Source organism: Anser anser (assembly GCF_964211835.1).
Source record: "Anser anser genome assembly, chromosome: 17".
In the NCBI taxonomy this organism is placed as follows: domain Eukaryota; kingdom Metazoa; phylum Chordata; class Aves; order Anseriformes; family Anatidae; genus Anser; species Anser anser.
Genome location: NC_139738.1, coordinates 4,072,971 through 4,089,444, shown reverse-complemented (window position 1 = coordinate 4,089,444; position 16,474 = coordinate 4,072,971). Strand labels below are relative to the sequence as shown.

The window sequence follows — 16,474 nt, the reverse complement described above, 5'->3', positions numbered from 1 at the left end:
CAGGTGCAAGTATGGATGGAGAAAAATGGAATGAAGGAAGGTCCACAGTTACTGAACACTGCTAATTTTTGCTGGCTCACTAGTTCAGTGTTTTAAAGTTGCACAGTTCTTTTATTATATGCTGAGCATCTGTGGTTCTGGCTAGTGTCACCTCCGACAAGATGTGTTCTCATCCTGTTAATTAGTGTAAGGTTTAATCTCACGAGATACGAATGGTGGATTGCAGGTTTTGGCTGAGGTAGGAAGTCACACTGAAGATTTTTGCCGCGTTGTGTTGCAGTCTCATTCATTCAATGGGAGGTGTGTGAACAGCCCCCTCGACGCACAGCTCTCTGTTAGCTCCGGGTATGGGCACGCTTCTGCCTTCCTGAGAATGAGTTATATGCACGAGAATCCAGAAACACACCCATAACTACCCTGAGGTCCCACTGGTGTTTTCTGATGATTTCTGCTGCCTTCCTTTTCCTTAAATTATTTGTTGCAGAGGGTACAGGACTGCTGTTTGTTTTGTGTGTATGCAGATGTCAAACTACTGCTTGTGTTTTAACAGGGAGTGGGGATGTGAGTGGAGCTAAATGCTTTGGAGAATTGCAGTTATTAAAGTTCATGTATGGAAGAGGAGAGGGATAGCAGGCCTCTACTAAATGTTCTCCTCTGGAAACTTCTGGCTAGCAGCTGACCAGAGGTGTTCAAGAGGAAGTTGCTCTTAGGAGGAACTCAAGTAATGCTGAGCTTGTTCCTGGGGCACGCAAGGCTGAGCATCGGTTTGTGAAAGCCCCTTGGCTGCTAGGAGGAGGTTGGTAGCATGCAGAGCTCGCACAGAAATCGATGTCCTCATGGTGCGATGCTTGCTTATCCTTTTCCCAAAGAGAAGCTCAATGACAGAGCCGCTTTCCCAGGGAAGAAGTAAAATAAAGTACAGATTAAAGAGCAGAACATGAAAGACATCTGAACCTGCGACTTGTAATTACTGGTTATGTATAAACGTTGCCTCTCAAATATGTTTAGCGTTGTAAGTATAGGAGGTAATTATAGGGCTTAAAAGCTGTTTCCGAAGAGGCTCTCAGCTATCTCATCCCATTGCAGTAGATGACTAAAGATGCTAATTGAGTCTCTGGATACAGTGCAATGCTTCCTTAGAGGCAGGGTTCATTTCACTGAGCTATCTCACTTTCAGGAAATTTCTTTTCCTCTTCGGATTCTTAATAATTTACAGAGGATTTTGTTAAAACTTAATGTCAAATGTATATTTTTTTTTTTACTGAGGTATCAAAATAAAACACATGCTAGCCATATTCTTGTTGTCTTTTATCGTTATAGCAGTATGTTTTAGCCTGGCAAGCAGGAGTTGTAACAGCATCTTTTTGACAAATGAAATCTATCTTTCACAGTAGATTGTCCAGCAGTATTTGATTTTAGTATAGGTGAGGAGTATATGTGTGGTTCAAAATGGCTTAATTCCACACTGGCATTTCTGCAGGCAGGATTGCACATGGTATAAATATAGAAGGGCTTCACGAAGCTGGTGGACTGGGAAGTGGTTTTAATCCCGCGTGACTGGCAGACAATGAACTGCCCTTTTAAAAGGACTGCTGGATAAAGTGGATAGATCTTCATGACTCAGTTTCTCCATAAACTTCAAAAATGTGGATCTAATCTCTTCGTCATCTGTTGCGTGAACATCTTCCATCTATGAGTTGGGATTATTCCAGAGAGTTTACAGACTTTGGTAGTAGTAACGCTTGTGCATCCTCCTAACATTGACAACTGCAATGTCCATATGAACTCTTCTTTTTTTTTTCTAGGCAAAGCTTCCTGATCTGCAGCCATTTCCTTCCCCAGATGGTGACACGGTGACACAGCATGAAGAGCTTGTGTGGATGCCGGGGGTCAACGACTGTGACTTACTCATGTACCTCCGGGCAGCAAGGTAATTACAGCCAGGACACTCCCCACATCTTCAGAGTGCCCTAGTGGACATGTGGGCTTCCCCCTTGTGCAACAGTTGGCTATGGTCACTCCTTTAGTATTTTTTTGGTTTAACGTGGCAGTCAGCTGGGTAAACTGAACCGTTTAGTCCGATACATGGATGTGCTGGTTTGATGATGCTGGGTGAGCACAATCGCTTTTCAGTTATATACAGAATTTTAGTATGCTTGCTAGATTAATTAGATTAAGAAATATCAGGCTTTTACACTAGTGGGCCTCATAATTCAGAATGTGAGTAAATGAATTAATTCTAGCTTGCAACAATTCAGAGATGTTGGGAATCTGCAGTTTAAGCCAGCTTTGTAACGTAATTAAACTAAATTTGCAATAACAAGTTTGCTGTCTCTGGCAAGACTGTGCCCTTGTGCCTGTAGGTTACATCTCCCATAGTCCCAATCACGCTATGGTACTACCGCAGCGCAGATTTTTAATTAATACAATCCACTTTACATTGGAATTATTTCATATGTCGAGGTGACACAGGTCTGTAGAAAATGCCAGCGTTCATGCGGTGCCTCATTTTACTTATTTCTGCAGTTTGCAAGGCCCTGAAATTCGTTATTTAAGGTGTAAATGTACTATTTCTGTATTGCATGATGTGTGCATCAAACAGAAGCTGAAGGATTTAAACTTTTTTCCCCTCAAACTCTGAAGGAGCATGGCAGCTTTTGCAGGCATGTGTGATGGAGGATCCACAGAAGACGGTTGTGTTGCAGCCTCCCGTGATGACACTACACTTAATGCACTCAATACAGTAAGTATACGGAGCTGCTGTACGGATGAACTCGTTACATTTAATTCTTGGCTGCTTTAAACCAGAAATGCATAAAATATTTAGGAGGTAAAACTGATTTTGGGATGACACCATGAGTAAGTCAGTAGCCTAGTCTATAACAACTTTGCTTCAAAGACCACCTAGGTTTCAAAGACCTAAACCTGTACTGTTCGCTCTAAGTTCACTAAAAATTTAACGACAAACTTTTGGGTGATGCCTTTAAGATTTGCGCATGTGCGAACGTTCAGTGTAGCAAGCTGCTCAGGTCAAGCCCACCAGCTTAGAAGGGTTGCTTGCCCAGCTGACACCTGCCCTGGCCACAGGTGCTTTCATTCAGTCCAGCTAGCTACTGTGTGTAGGAAAGCAATCTTTATTTCATCTCAGGGCACTGAGTTTTCCTTCTCTATATAGTGTTCTGTACGTGGTAATGACCATCTGAAGTTTTTCCCACGTGTAATTCAGTCTTCATTATTAGTACTTGGCTGCGTGTATGTGCAGTTCTCTTGTGTAAACATAATGTGTGTAAATAAAGTGTTACCGACTGGTTATATAGGTGTGAGTGTATGTTCAGATGTTCACACTCTTGCAGCGCAGCCACAGTAACTCTTTTGGGAAGGGTGGGGGTCACTAACACCAGTAAATCATGATACATGGAATGGTAATTCAAGGCTCAAGCTGAAACAACCTGTCTGTCATCCCGTGTTTCTCAGTAGCAGAGTGAAATCTCTTGGCTTTGTATTCCCCGGAGCCCTGTGTGCAGGTTCTGGGGAGTTGTGGTGGTAGTGACTGTAAGCTGACCTTTGCATCTTCATTGTTTCCTTCCTGAAATATAATAAAAGGAATTAAGTATAAATGGTCATCTGCTACACTGAAAAAATACATGGACAGATCTGCTGACTGTACTAACAGTTTTTGTTCTGCCTCTTTTTAAGCCACCTTTTATGCACAAAACATATCTCAGGGGCTTGAACAGTTGAGTTCAGGAGCTAAGTGATGATTATCGCAACAAAGAGCGGGTTGTCTGTTTAGAGGTAGTACTGTAGGCACGTTGGTCTTTGGTTTTATTAAAGTGAGAGGAACTGACCTTATCAAATTAATCACATCTATTAAATATCCTTTACTGATTCTTTACTCTCAGTAAATCATCTCATTGCAGGGAACTTTTAAATGCTTCAGAACATTAAAAGAAGGTCTCTGCAAGCTATAGACCAGTTTGTAACGGGTCCAGTCTGTGATTAGGTATATATAACTCAATATCCACACTAAAGTTAAAATTCTTGTATTCTTAATGGGAAAATCGTTACTGATGTGAGATTAGTTTACCAAAAGCACTTGCCTTTTGTTTTTGCTTCCATTTCTGCCTGATTACACGCCTTCCAAGGAGCGCATCACTTTTTGTCTGGTTTCCTGCAGCACAGGAGTAGAATAGGATTAAGACCTAAAATATGCCCCTATAGTATTTATAAAATAAATGGCAATAGCACTTTCATTCTGCAAAATGATTGAGATATAGTCAATACACTCACATGTTTAACCAGCTGAAATCCAAGATGAAATTTTGTACCCAAATTAAATGCTTGTTCTCACTTCCAGATCTGCAAAGTCAAGTGTTATTTCTCAGTTAGCTTTGCAGCATACTTCAGAACCGAGATGAATACATAAATCTTACTCCTTTGCTCCCTTTACTTAAGACAAACCAGCGTGTTAAAGATTTTTATGCTGTTAAAGAATTGCAGTTAAGTCTGTATTGCACATCCGCTTCGGTTTCTCATCTGTTTTACATGTTATTTCCTTCCTTTCCCTTGGGATGAATGCCATCTGGTTCTGGTGTCTTACCAGTCTGGAGTATTCTAAGTTGTTCCCTGACATCCTTCTTAGAGACTCAAATCTCTGCTAAGACCAATAATCATCAAAGAGGAGCTTTTGGAATTGGAATTTCTTTCCTCTTGTCATCTATAATAAAAGACTACTGCAGAAAATTCATTTAATTTCACTGCTTTGCTATCGACTTTAATTAGCCCCTTTAATCCCTTGGGAGTTTATGGAGCCTGTAGTTGCACTTGTAGGCTTCTTGCATCCAAGACTTTGCTTCATCCTGATATATTTTTTCTGTTCTTCCGTTTCTTTTTGTATTTCTGGTGCACATCTATTTTAGAAAATCGGCGCTGATTCATTTTCTGAATGGGGGAGGTTTTCACACTTGTGAAATAAAAGCACTATGCAAACTCTTAATGCAACCCATTGAAGAAGCTGGATTGTTTTTGTGTCAAAAATACTTCTGTTGTTGTCATGGCTCCCGCCACGTATCACATCTTAATGTGTAACAGCAACTGGTGTTCTTACAGTCAGCTCCTGTTAACCTTGACTACTTCTTCCAAGTTTCTCTTGGAAGTCTGGTGGTTCACGTCCTCTCTGTTCCCCTCTAGGCTACTTTTTCTCCCTGTATTGATACCGAGTAGTTCCCACTGAGCAGAGCTCCTGAATGTGGAGTGTTGGATGATCTTGGACGTACCATCTGGAAGGTTTGACCTGAACAGAAAAGTCCTTAGACTTCTATGATGTTTATTTTATTCCTGCTGCAAAGCTCTCTGTGCGCTGCAATTGGGGATCTCAACTTTTAGAAAGCAGTGGAAATACTTGCCTTGCTCACTTTGAATTTTTTCTAGAGAAGTGTTTTCTTACGACCAACAGTTCTCTCAGGCAGGATGTTTTAAGAAAGTTACTTATTTCTGAACCTACCCTTTTTGACTAATTTAACGGTTTAGATGGGTGATTTGTTGTCCTGACAAAAGGTGCTCTTCTAAATCTTTGTGTTCACAGTGTATTTAAAACAGATATCAGGTTTATCTGATAAATAACTTCTGAGAACGTTACCCTGCCCTGAGTTGTGTTTTTGTTTAGAAATTATGGTATGTAACCCAGAAAATTAATGGAAGAGAATTGATACGGTATGATTTCTTATTATGGAAATCCAATAAACTTCAGAGCAGCACTTCATATAAATCAGTCTTGACAAGCTCCTTTGGTAGTGCTTTATTTATGTAATAACAGATGCTGCAGCCCCCAAATGATTTATTGTTAATTACAGCAGATAGAAATGAAGATCATGGAAGGCCCAATGCAACATATATATCAGCTCCTTGAGGTGATCGTTCACTTACTGTTACAGGTACACCTCAATTCCTGCTCCTTGGTTGGGCTCTTGAGATTTTGTGCCATGTTTGTAGTTGTAGCCCTTAAAATTGCATTAGACCTTAAAATACTGGTCAGGTAAAGTGAAAATATGCGTATTTCTGGGTCCCTTCCAACTCGGATATTCTATGATATTTAGTAGGCTTTTGGTCTACCGGTTTCAGAAGTGAACTAGAGTGTGTGAAGCCATTTGACTGGTGAAATGGTAGGTGATGGAAACAATTTCTTTTATAGCTGCTCAGTTCCTCTTACCTTGTGAGCTGCAGAATCACATCTCTTCAAGTCAGAACCCTTCTAAGTGTGAAGGGAAATACAAATGTTAATTTGAGTTAGTCCCAAACCTTGTTTTGGGTCACTGTGGACAACGTTACTGCCTTCGGAGGGCCAACATGGTTAGCCCGCTTTTGTAATTAATCCTCTGTAGCAATGCACTTTGCCCTCTTTCGCCCTTCTGGGCTTTGAGCGTGGATAGGCTTCGCTTCTTAATAATCACAAAACCACCAAAAAGCCTCCAAAAAGACTATATGCACAGGATATCTGTGGAGATCCTTAGTTTGAAAATCGTGCAGGAGGGTCAGGACTTAATTAGCCAATATTTTTTTTGCCTGTTCCAAGCTAATTGAAATTTGGAAATCCTTAGAAATCATTCCCTTTCCAAGTCAGGCCAGCTTAATTAACTGTCTTATTTTGCTCACCATTCTTTACTCGCAAGCTCATTGCCCACTCTAATGACATGTTCAGTGTGGGAAAGCATCTGACACGCTGCTTTCTTCTATTCCATAGAAGGAAGGAAAAAATCCCGTGGAATTATTTTTAAAAATGGCCAGTTGTGGTGCCAGTAAGTTTTACTTGTGGATAAATTTCTTTGTAACACGTGCATTGGTGTGTAGCCTGGCCCATCTGTAATACAGATGTGGAGCCGGGGGGGAAGAGTTCTGGTTTTCAGATGACAATAAATCCTGCACTGAAATGTGGCAGGGTCAAATTGGTGCGTGTTCAGACAAGCAGGTGAAACTGCATTTATATTCCTACGTGTGTGTCCTTGTCCTCCTGTATAGCTGTAGAGGTTCCAAATCTGTCATCACATTATGCAGAACTCCTCTTAGGAAACTCAGCACTTGGGTATTTCTTCACTGTGGGACTGAGAACTCTTCGGAGGCACGACCCTGTGTTTGGTTGTGGAGAACGTCCTTTTTGTCCTCTCTTCAGCTAGCAAACAGCGTCAAAACATTTAAGCAGGTTATTGTACTGTGGCTTGCCATGTCAGACAACTCAGGGTAAGGTTTTCCCATGTGATTTTGTATTGCCACAAGAAAAAAAAAAAGTAATAGAAGTTTAAATATTCCTATAAAAGGGCCTCAGAAGCAGAAATAACGTTGGGTTTTGCTTTTACAACTCTCACATCATGTGAGGCATTAAAGAACAGGTTAAAGAACATCATTAGAAGAATGTGTGAGAGTGGCTGGTGTCCCAGGGAGCTCTATGGGAAGTTTTGCAGAAGCTCATTGAGGCGGAGCTGTGTGTAGGAAGGAGGAGTTGCTAGGGATTTCTTCCCCTGTCCTCATCTCATCACAAGGGTGATGTCAGACCTGCACTGAAATCATGGCTTCATCTTCCCTAAATCATGGCTTCATCTTCCCTAGATGAGTAAGCAAAAACTAGCAAGGCTGTTGGGTTGTCGTACTTAGGATGGAGGTATCCCAAGGCTGGAAGAAATGACTTTTAAATGTCTTAATGTGTTGAGGTGTTACAGGAATTGGAAGATCCTGCAGATCTGAACCATCAAAGGAAGCGTTTGATGCTACAACAGAAGATAATACCGCTTAAGCTAGCGTACTGCTGCACAGAAGGAAGAGGAAAAAGTCATATGCTAATACTGTACAAATCTCTCCTTACTAATAGCGTTGTTCTGACTTCTCGTAACACACTGTTACACGGGAGCACGTCATTATGAGTGACAAATGTGACAGCGTAATATCAGTTTAAGGAAATTCAGTTCGAAGTAACATGTCACCCAGACAAATTACTCCCTGTTTTAACTTGCCCTTGGACAAGATTTTCTTGTTCATTAACTACAGACAGGGTTGAAAGCATTAAAAATTATTTAAATATATGTTAGCATTTCTTATTATTACTAGTTTTCCTTTTGGATGAGTCTTCATTAACAGCTACTCTCATGGTTCAAATGAGGTAGCACAGCACTTCAGGGGCCATCGCTGTCTGCCTGGGCGTGTTGGAGAATGAAGCCACTTCAAGTCCATGAGACAGTTTTGCCACTTTCAATTTTCACTCATCCTTATCCTTGCTCTTAGGGGGGAAAAAAAACTTCCGTGCTTTATTTGTAAGATGAGTCAGGAGATCGTTCAAAAGAAACTACTGAAAGGGCTGTGAAAATGACTGCCACGGGTACTTCCAGAAATCATTCTGGAATATATAAAATATTCAACTTTTGGAAAGTATTTCTTTAAAATGCTCTTGCATTTAACGTTGCTACTTCTGTGGGTAACTTGCAGGGTCTTGCCCTTGTGCAGTGCTAGCAATGCTGTTGTGCTGACCCAGGAAGGAGCTGCCCCAAGGAGCTCCCTCTGCTGTTCTGCATTTCGTGTCTGTGCCTTGAGCTGTTCGCGGTGGCCTGGCAGTACCCAGTGTGACGAGGGGATGCAACACAAGCATCTGGCTTTTTAATCTGCATCATTAGCATCTAGATCACTCTGTAGCAATTAGAGCTATATAGAGGCTTAAAATAGATGAGAACTAGGGGTAAGAGATGGAAGTTGCTGCATTTTTAATTTTTTTTCCAAAGTAGCGAGGGCTGATTTCTGTATTTTCCAAGCTGACAGATGCCACAAATCAGATATTTAAAAACCAGAGCTAGCAATAATTCTCTTCTGAAGCAGCTGTATTGATTTCTGTCACCTCCTGAACTTTTTTTGTTAGTTTCAAATTTTGTTGCAGGCCAAGCTGTTAGACAACTAGTTATAAATCAGCGCTTACCAGCGAGCTCGTTGGCAAAACAAGGCTGTCAGGCAGAGGCTTTTTGTTGGATAGCTTGGGTTCTTGATTGCTTCAAGATTTTGTTGTCCTTGGGCACCAGAGGGAGCCCAGCAAAATAGTTTCCTTGTCCAAAAAGGCAGTGTTTTTTTTCTTTGATCCAGATTGTTCAGTGTGTGTGCAGCAGGTGGGGAGGAGTTAAAATTTAAAAAAAAAACGGGGGTGGATCCATGGCATTAAGGAGCATTTGGGGTAGCCCCTTTTGGGCACTGGGCATGGCTGATAAAAATCAGACCTTGCCGTTTCGGAGGATGAGCATTTTAAAGAAGGCTACACATTTGGAAATAGGCTTTGCTCTTTCACCTAGTGCAGTGTTTGCTGGGGAGCACGTTCCACTTGCAGAGCAGCAGAGACAAGTCCCCCTGCTAGCGACCGGCCAGGGCTGCCAGGAGTGCTTGCTTCAAACTGAAACCGCTCGGCTGCGCTCCCAAAAGCAGCCGGCTGAATTACATTTCATATTAAATTAGCTATCTGGATTAGCGTAATTATGCCACCAGAACTAGCTACTCGAGCCACGTGGCAGTAATTCTCTCTCCTCTTTTCATTTTCCTTGTCTTCTTCTCCCTCCTCTCTATTTTCTACCTTGTTAAGCAGGCTGCAGTTTTACAGAGCCGCTGTCTATCTCGACCGTTGTTGGCTTCAGTGAGAGGAGCAAATCCCTTGCTAATAATCAGTGTTCTTAGGCCTGCGTAGATTACAATAAATAGAGCTTAAATGGGGGTGTTATGTAAACCTTTTCTGTGCGGTACCAGGCAAATTCCAGCCTCTTTTACAATTCACTGCAGCATCCCGCTTGACAGCAGTGAAAAATGTCTTTTGACTCTGCTGTATTACTCGAGGCTTAAAATGCTCTCGCAGTACTGGTGGTATTTACCTCGTGTTGGGCAGGGCAGGCTCTCTATCTCTGCGCCCTGACGAGTGACATGATGTGTTCGTGACCGGCGGTGGTCCAGGGGAAGAGCCAGCATTTGACCTGGAGGGCTCCCGGCTCCCAGCGCTGTCCTACGGACGCCGGACACGTCCGTGTCCCCACGAAAGCACAGCCTGGCTGAAAATCCCTTCTGCTTTTATTGGCTTTTCTGGGTAGGTTTCAAAGCAGTTGAGCAATGCTCTATTACAGTGCGGTTGCAATTTTTCCTCGGAGAAAAGGACTCTGGAATCTAGCAGCGTTCTTAATGAACTGCAATTATTTAATACTGTAGCGTGAATGCAGCCTAACTCAGCCAGGCTTTTCAGCGGGGATCGTAATGACTGTAATTGCGAAAGGATACCTCGCTGAAGGAGAAGCTGCCAGATGCAATGCCGTTCTGATCGAAAAAGGTCATGGTAAAAGGGACATTTAAATTAAGTTATAAATTACAGTTGAAGAACAATATTTTGATGAGCGAGACCAGGGATGTCAGAGCTGCAAGATGTAATTCATGGGTTCATTACTGAGCAGAGGTGCCTGACAGCTGAGCCATGCCAAAAGGAGAATTTATTTGCAACATCACGCAGACAGAAAATGGCAGCTCGGCTGAGAAGCTGTGGTGGAAACTTGAAACCTTGTGGTAATGTGCAGACTTTATGCTAATAAGGCTTTCCTGTGATCTAGAGTTGTTTAATGACTGTTGTAATATAAATGAGCTTTTTGGATACGTGCATATTGAGAATTCTTCTTTAATCTAAAATCCGGCCCAGTGATGCACAAGTTGCTTTATTTTCTGATTCCAGGTTTGCAAACAACTGCAACAAACGTACTTACACGTTATGTCACAGCAGTTCAAAATTTAGATGCTAGAGTTAATGTTAAAAACAATAATTCTCTAGGTGACAGGACGGTAATCTGGTGTTTATAGCAATACCTTGAAAAGTTCAACCAGAAGTTAATTAAACCATAGGCAGTCATCATTAGCTATTATTTATATGTTCAAGTTGCTTGCCAATAAAGTGCTTATATATATTAAATGACCAAAAGCAATAAGCAGAGAATGATCCATCAGCCAGATTGAAAGAAGCAGATTGAACTCGGGCACTTACACACAAATACATTTTTCCTTTTGCTGCGTTATCCTGCTCCTGGCACTTAGAAAAGCATTTTGTCCCTTGATCAAAGTCACGTTTTTCAGGAGGCTCCAAACCCGGGCAAGTTCTCTTGTTTTCACTTCTGTTTGTTTTCTCTTACATGACTTCTTCCTTCTGTCTGTGCTCATGGGTTTTGTGGTTTGAATGTAACCACTTGGTCAGAAGCTACTGCTCCTATCGTCTGGTGGTGGTTTGGGGCAGTTCTGGCAGCCTGGAAACATGGAAATTTTTCGGTAACCGGCGGAGTTGCCTGTTAGCCCAGTCCTTTCTTTCTCTGTCTGAGTATCTGCAGACCGAGAGGTTTGGGCAATAGGGCAGTCAGGGGAAAAAAACAACACTTGTTGTTCCTTGAGGCAAAATACAGGTTCCCTCGACCGTACAAAGGGGCTTTGGCATGGCTGCGTGTTTTGGGAGGGAGCAAGGAGGGAGAAGGAACAGAAGCTCTATTCTCTTCACGCTGTCAAATTTCCAAAATGAAAAATCTTTTAGGTGGTAGCACACACAGAAAAAAGCATTTGCAAGGTGAGCTGGCAAAACAAACAGTCCTTTTTACTTGAAGATGGATGTGTTCCCAGTTCTGGAGAGCAAACAAGGAGAAAAACCTCTGTGTGCCCAGTAGAAAAGACATCTTATTTTCCTGCCTTTAAGTAGGTATTGCATACCAGAGGAGGCTTAAAAAAACAAGTTACGAAAGCTGTTTAAAGGCAGTCGCGTTATTTGAGTGTTGGCACTGAGCACTGGCACTGCAAGTCTGCCTTTCGGCTCTTATCGTTTGGCTTGTGGGAGGTGGGCTGAGAGCACTGCTCCTCCTGCGTGGAGCTGCGGTCCTGGGAGCTGGCACTGACGTGGGCAACAAGGCTGGTTTGGGAGCTGGTTTGTAAGCTGATGCTCTGCTCCACGTCAGGAAATTTCACCTGTGGCGAGGCGTTTGGAAGCAGTGAGTCCTATGAAGTCATCTCGGGTGATGCATCGCGCTGACTTAGAGCAGCGTGAGGTGCTGCGATGGCCCTGACGTGTTAGTGCGTCCTTTGCAGCAGCCTGCGGAGATGGGAGCTGGGACAGGGGATGGGGAGGAGGTGACTTTTTGCAAGCTGGTTGCTCAGTGAAAGTCCAGATAGCTGTAGTTACTGCACACGGTCTCTGTAACTCTCTTGTAGGCGCCACGTAGAAAGCTGAATAGAAAACGATCCTGGCTTAGAGTTTTCTCTCTTGTTCCCATTATATTAGCCAAGCACTTGTTTTATTGCAGTAACACCCTGTACGCGATTGTTACTTCAGCTGGTGGTAAGGGAAAAAATGTTCAGGCATGCAATTAAGGCAACGCTGGTGATTGTTCTAAATCCCCATCCCAGGCTCTGATCAGAGGTCTTTGTTCAGCAGCGACCTTTTCTTCTTAGAAGTCCTTAACTTTCTCTAAAAGACGTCCCTCGAACACAAACAAATCCTGGATGCCCCAGTGACTTGGGGCAAGAGGTAGAAGAGCACCTTCATCAGTTCAAGGCCTGCTCGTACTGTTCCTGGAAGATTTGAGACAATTTGTACCAAGTGTTACCTGTAACGTGCTAATTTCTCCTCTAACACAGCCGATGACATCTCCATGCCTACCAGCAGGAGGTATGCAGCGCAGCTCTAGAGGGCTGTGCACTTGGGCTTTCACAGCTAACTTCAGTCCTCGGTGGTTTTGGACCTCCCAGGTGTTCAACAGCGATTGTTTATCAAACTGTTTTCTGGAAACTCAGCTATTCAGGTGTTACAAAGGAGGCTCCAAATTACTTGGAACTGAAATTTCACCAGTAAATAGAATAAATTAGCTGTTACTTTCAATACGTTTAGGGACGTCACTAAGGAAAGTAATTCCTAGCATGCTCTGCACTGCGGGTGGATGGGCTTTGCAGGCTGTCACAGTCTGTTCTGTGGCATCCATGACCAGAAAGATGCGATGTTCATAAAATAATTGGGAAGATTGCATGCTGTGATACATGGTACCCCAATTCCACCACTTTGTGAAGTACCCCAGTATGATGGACAATGGTGCCTTGTGTGAGCTCGGCACTCTGTCCTGGGAAATTTCCTACCCACTTAACGATATTATTGAAAAAGTGAGCCCTGTTTTATTTAAAAAAAAAAAAAAAAGGTAGTGTGTGTACAGATTCACCAGCTATTTAAAACCTGCAAAGGCCCGAGTCGACAAAAGCCAGGACGTTAAAGTGAGGGCCATACAGATGTGCGTTGTTCTCACAGCTGCATGAGCCCTGCTGGTGGTGCAGGGCTTTGCTTCCACCTTGCCAGCCTTCACCATGGTCTGCAGTGGCCCTTGCAGACCTGTTGAATGTTCTGCCGTATCGTTCACCGAAATAATTTCACTTTTGACATAAGAAAAATGAGATTTTTTTCCCATCCTCCTGTAATCAGGTTTGGTATAACCATATTAATAGAGACAAAGTAGTTAGTACCTTGTTGCTGTGCAGGAATTGTATCTTCATCCCTGTTCAGTTCAGCAGACTGGGACAAGTTCAAGAATTGGAGTACTCATTGAAATGTTTTTGGAGAGGGATGGGGCGTAGGGCTGGCAGCACAGATGCTTCTAGAGGGTGGGATGCAGAGAGCTTGGGATATGTTCAGGGCAGGAAAGAAAAGCAGGAGATAACGTATGGAATTACAGTTTGGTTATTGCTATTATAAAGAAAATTTTTAGGATCTATAAAAATCTGTGATGTTAGTCAATAGCTGTGGTGTCCTTAGCACCTTGTTTAGCAAACTCGCTCTTGTCTGTGCAGGGAAGTCTGCATGCAAATCCTTCTCCCTTCTGGGTATGGGAAGATAATTCAGTTTCTGTCACCCCAGCAATATGTCTCTTTCTTTTAGATCACTTTCCGAAGATATAGAGCAGGCTCCTGACTAGTCCTCCAGTTCTTAAAATCCCACTGTACTTTGAAGATAGGACAGGCGATAAATCTACAGTGTGCTAAATGTTTTCTATCAAGAGTTAAGAGCTGGAGATTCTCCTGGGCTCGTTGCTGAATGTTTTTCTCAGTGTAGTTGTTTTTCTACCTCACCCTGATTCAAATGTCTACTTCAGACAGCTTTTGATCATATACTTACCTACTTTTATGGTAGAAAATAAGGTACGGTGTAGGCTGTGACCATCTGAAACAGTAATGTCAATGTAGACGTTCCTACTTGCCTTTATGTACTCCTCTTTGTGGAGTCTTTGTGTTTCTTTTCCGTATTTGTTTTTCAATAACACGTTGATCTTTGCAATGCAGTAAGAATCCTGTAAAAAGAAATTTCTGGGTGGTAAATCTGACATCCCGTAGCTTGTAATCGCTCCTGTATGTTAGGTTTTTCTGGTTGGCTATACTAATTGGAACAAAGTATTGCTGTGTAAAATACAACTTGTTTGAAAAATGCTTTGGAGCTTTTTACAAATTTCCTTGGAGTTTATAATGTAAAAGATGTATTTTTAAAATATAACCAAAAATATTCAGTGCTTTATGGCCTCAAACATCATCTGGGAGAAATCCAGGAAGGAGGGGGAAAACCATACTTGTTTTAATGCTGTCTCTGCTACTAATAAAATTCCAATTACCTTCAGGTTGTTTAAATTCCACTTCATATATCAAGAGTAGAAATAATTAGGTGTAGAGCATCTCATGTGGCCCCCTTTAGTTTTTTCTCCAATATCGGATCACTGCTAATTCCATTGAATGTTCTATTTGTCTTCTTTATTTTTTAGCTACACGAAAGTAACTATGATGCTGGAAAAGCCCTGCAGCGGTTGGTGAAGAAGCCCGTGCCCAAGCTGATTGAGAAGTGTTGGACTGAAGATGAAGTGGTAGGGAAATGAATTATTCCCTTGAGCCTTATAGTTCATGTTGCTTCTCTCATTCATTTTATTTTTTTCCTAAAGAGGTTATTTTTATGGGAAAGAAAAGACGCAAATAATTTATTGCACAGGATACATCTTTGCACACTCCTGAGTTAGTGGGCTCTCATTCAGGGTACAGAACTTTATTAGGCTATTTTTCTAATAAAGAATGAGAGGAGAGGATCAAGTGACTGTTGTTGAGAGGACTCCGTAGAGCAGATGAACAGCTGGAAAACCTCTGGGCTCTAAATTTCACTTCTGCTTTCACCTCCAGGCAGGCTGGCCCCATCCATTAATTGGAGTAGGACAGGATGTAAAAAGGCACATGAAATATTGTCCTGGATTTGTACCTGCTGGTGTAGGAGGAGGCTCCCAGCGTCAGCACAAGTCGGCTAATGGGAAGCTAGATAGCAGTGTTTTCTCCTAAACCGAGTTTTAAGTCTCTTTTTCCCTTCATACGGGATATTAGAAATTGCTTGCTGGCATTGTTCTTGATGGATGAGTCTTTGACAAAGAGCAGACCAAAAGGAGATAATAGGGAAGCTGGGATTTAGCCACGCCGTCTGCATGCACGCTCAAGTATGCAGGACTCGTCAGGCTCCAAAACCGTGCTGAAAACAGCGCATCCATCTTAAACAAAGCTCCCAAAATAATGTATGGACATGATGAATGTGGGGCGTACAGTAAATATACAGCACAGCATCATGTCCTCACTGTTATGGAACTTGGATTTGGGTCCATACGGTTTAACATCCTGGTACTCTGCAAGCCTCATCCACACGCACAGCCTAAGGAGGAACCGGCACGGCGATTTCTCTGGCGTGTGCAGGTAGTTACAGACCTCTAGGGTATCTGGTTGGGGCCGTAGTGCCAGAGGTGAAGGAACATGTCAGCATGTCATTCCTTCCTTCAGCCAGAGGTTGAGGTTTTTGGTCTATATGGCTTCAGATGGAAATTCCTGCTATTGATATTAGCCTACTAAAAGAGTAAGTGGTAGCCTATTAAAAGATTCTGCAGTCTGATGGGGGGGGGGGGGGAACAACTTCTGACCTGAGAAAGACACCTTTTCAGAAAAGCTCTAATTGCCAGAGAAGGTGCTGGGAAAGCACTCCACACTCCCAGTCAAATGGACCACATTTTGTATTCCGGTGTCTTCTTGCAGGATTTGGGGGAGATGATATCTGTGCAAGAATTAAAAAGGCAAAGGTTTCTCCTTGTGGTTTGTTTGTTCTGCAGTTTAATTGCTGCAATTGTGAGATTGCTGCTGGCTTAATTTTTATGTGTATGACATAATGCAACTGTGCTTATTAAAGTGTTTTGTAGGGTTATAAATCACACGAAGTTGGGAGCAAATTCTAGATTCTTAATTTGCTGACAGCTAGTAAACAAGCAGATTCTTATTCTTTCTGAATAAATAGCAATATTTGTTGCATTCAGCACAAAAGTTGCATTTTCTGGCAGCGTGTGGAAACCAAATGCTGTTGTTACAACCCTTTGTTTGTCAGACCTTGCAGCTTGAGCTCACACAGAAGTAC

General features: G+C 42.4%; 1 protein-coding gene across 9 annotated transcripts in view; it reads left to right on the top strand.

Annotated features, from left to right (window-relative positions):
• RERE (arginine-glutamic acid dipeptide repeats) overlaps positions 1-16,474 on the top strand; it is a 233,381-nt gene that overhangs the window by 143,232 nt on the left and 73,675 nt on the right. For all 9 annotated transcript variants that reach the window (XM_083803235.1, XM_083803239.1, XM_083803240.1 and 6 more), the window contains 3 exons: positions 1,806-1,930; positions 2,644-2,743; positions 14,808-14,906. In XM_083803235.1, coding sequence (XP_083659361.1) covers positions 1,806-1,930; positions 2,644-2,743; positions 14,808-14,906 — 324 coding nt within the window. The remainder of the gene's footprint in view (positions 1-1,805; positions 1,931-2,643; positions 2,744-14,807; positions 14,907-16,474) is intronic.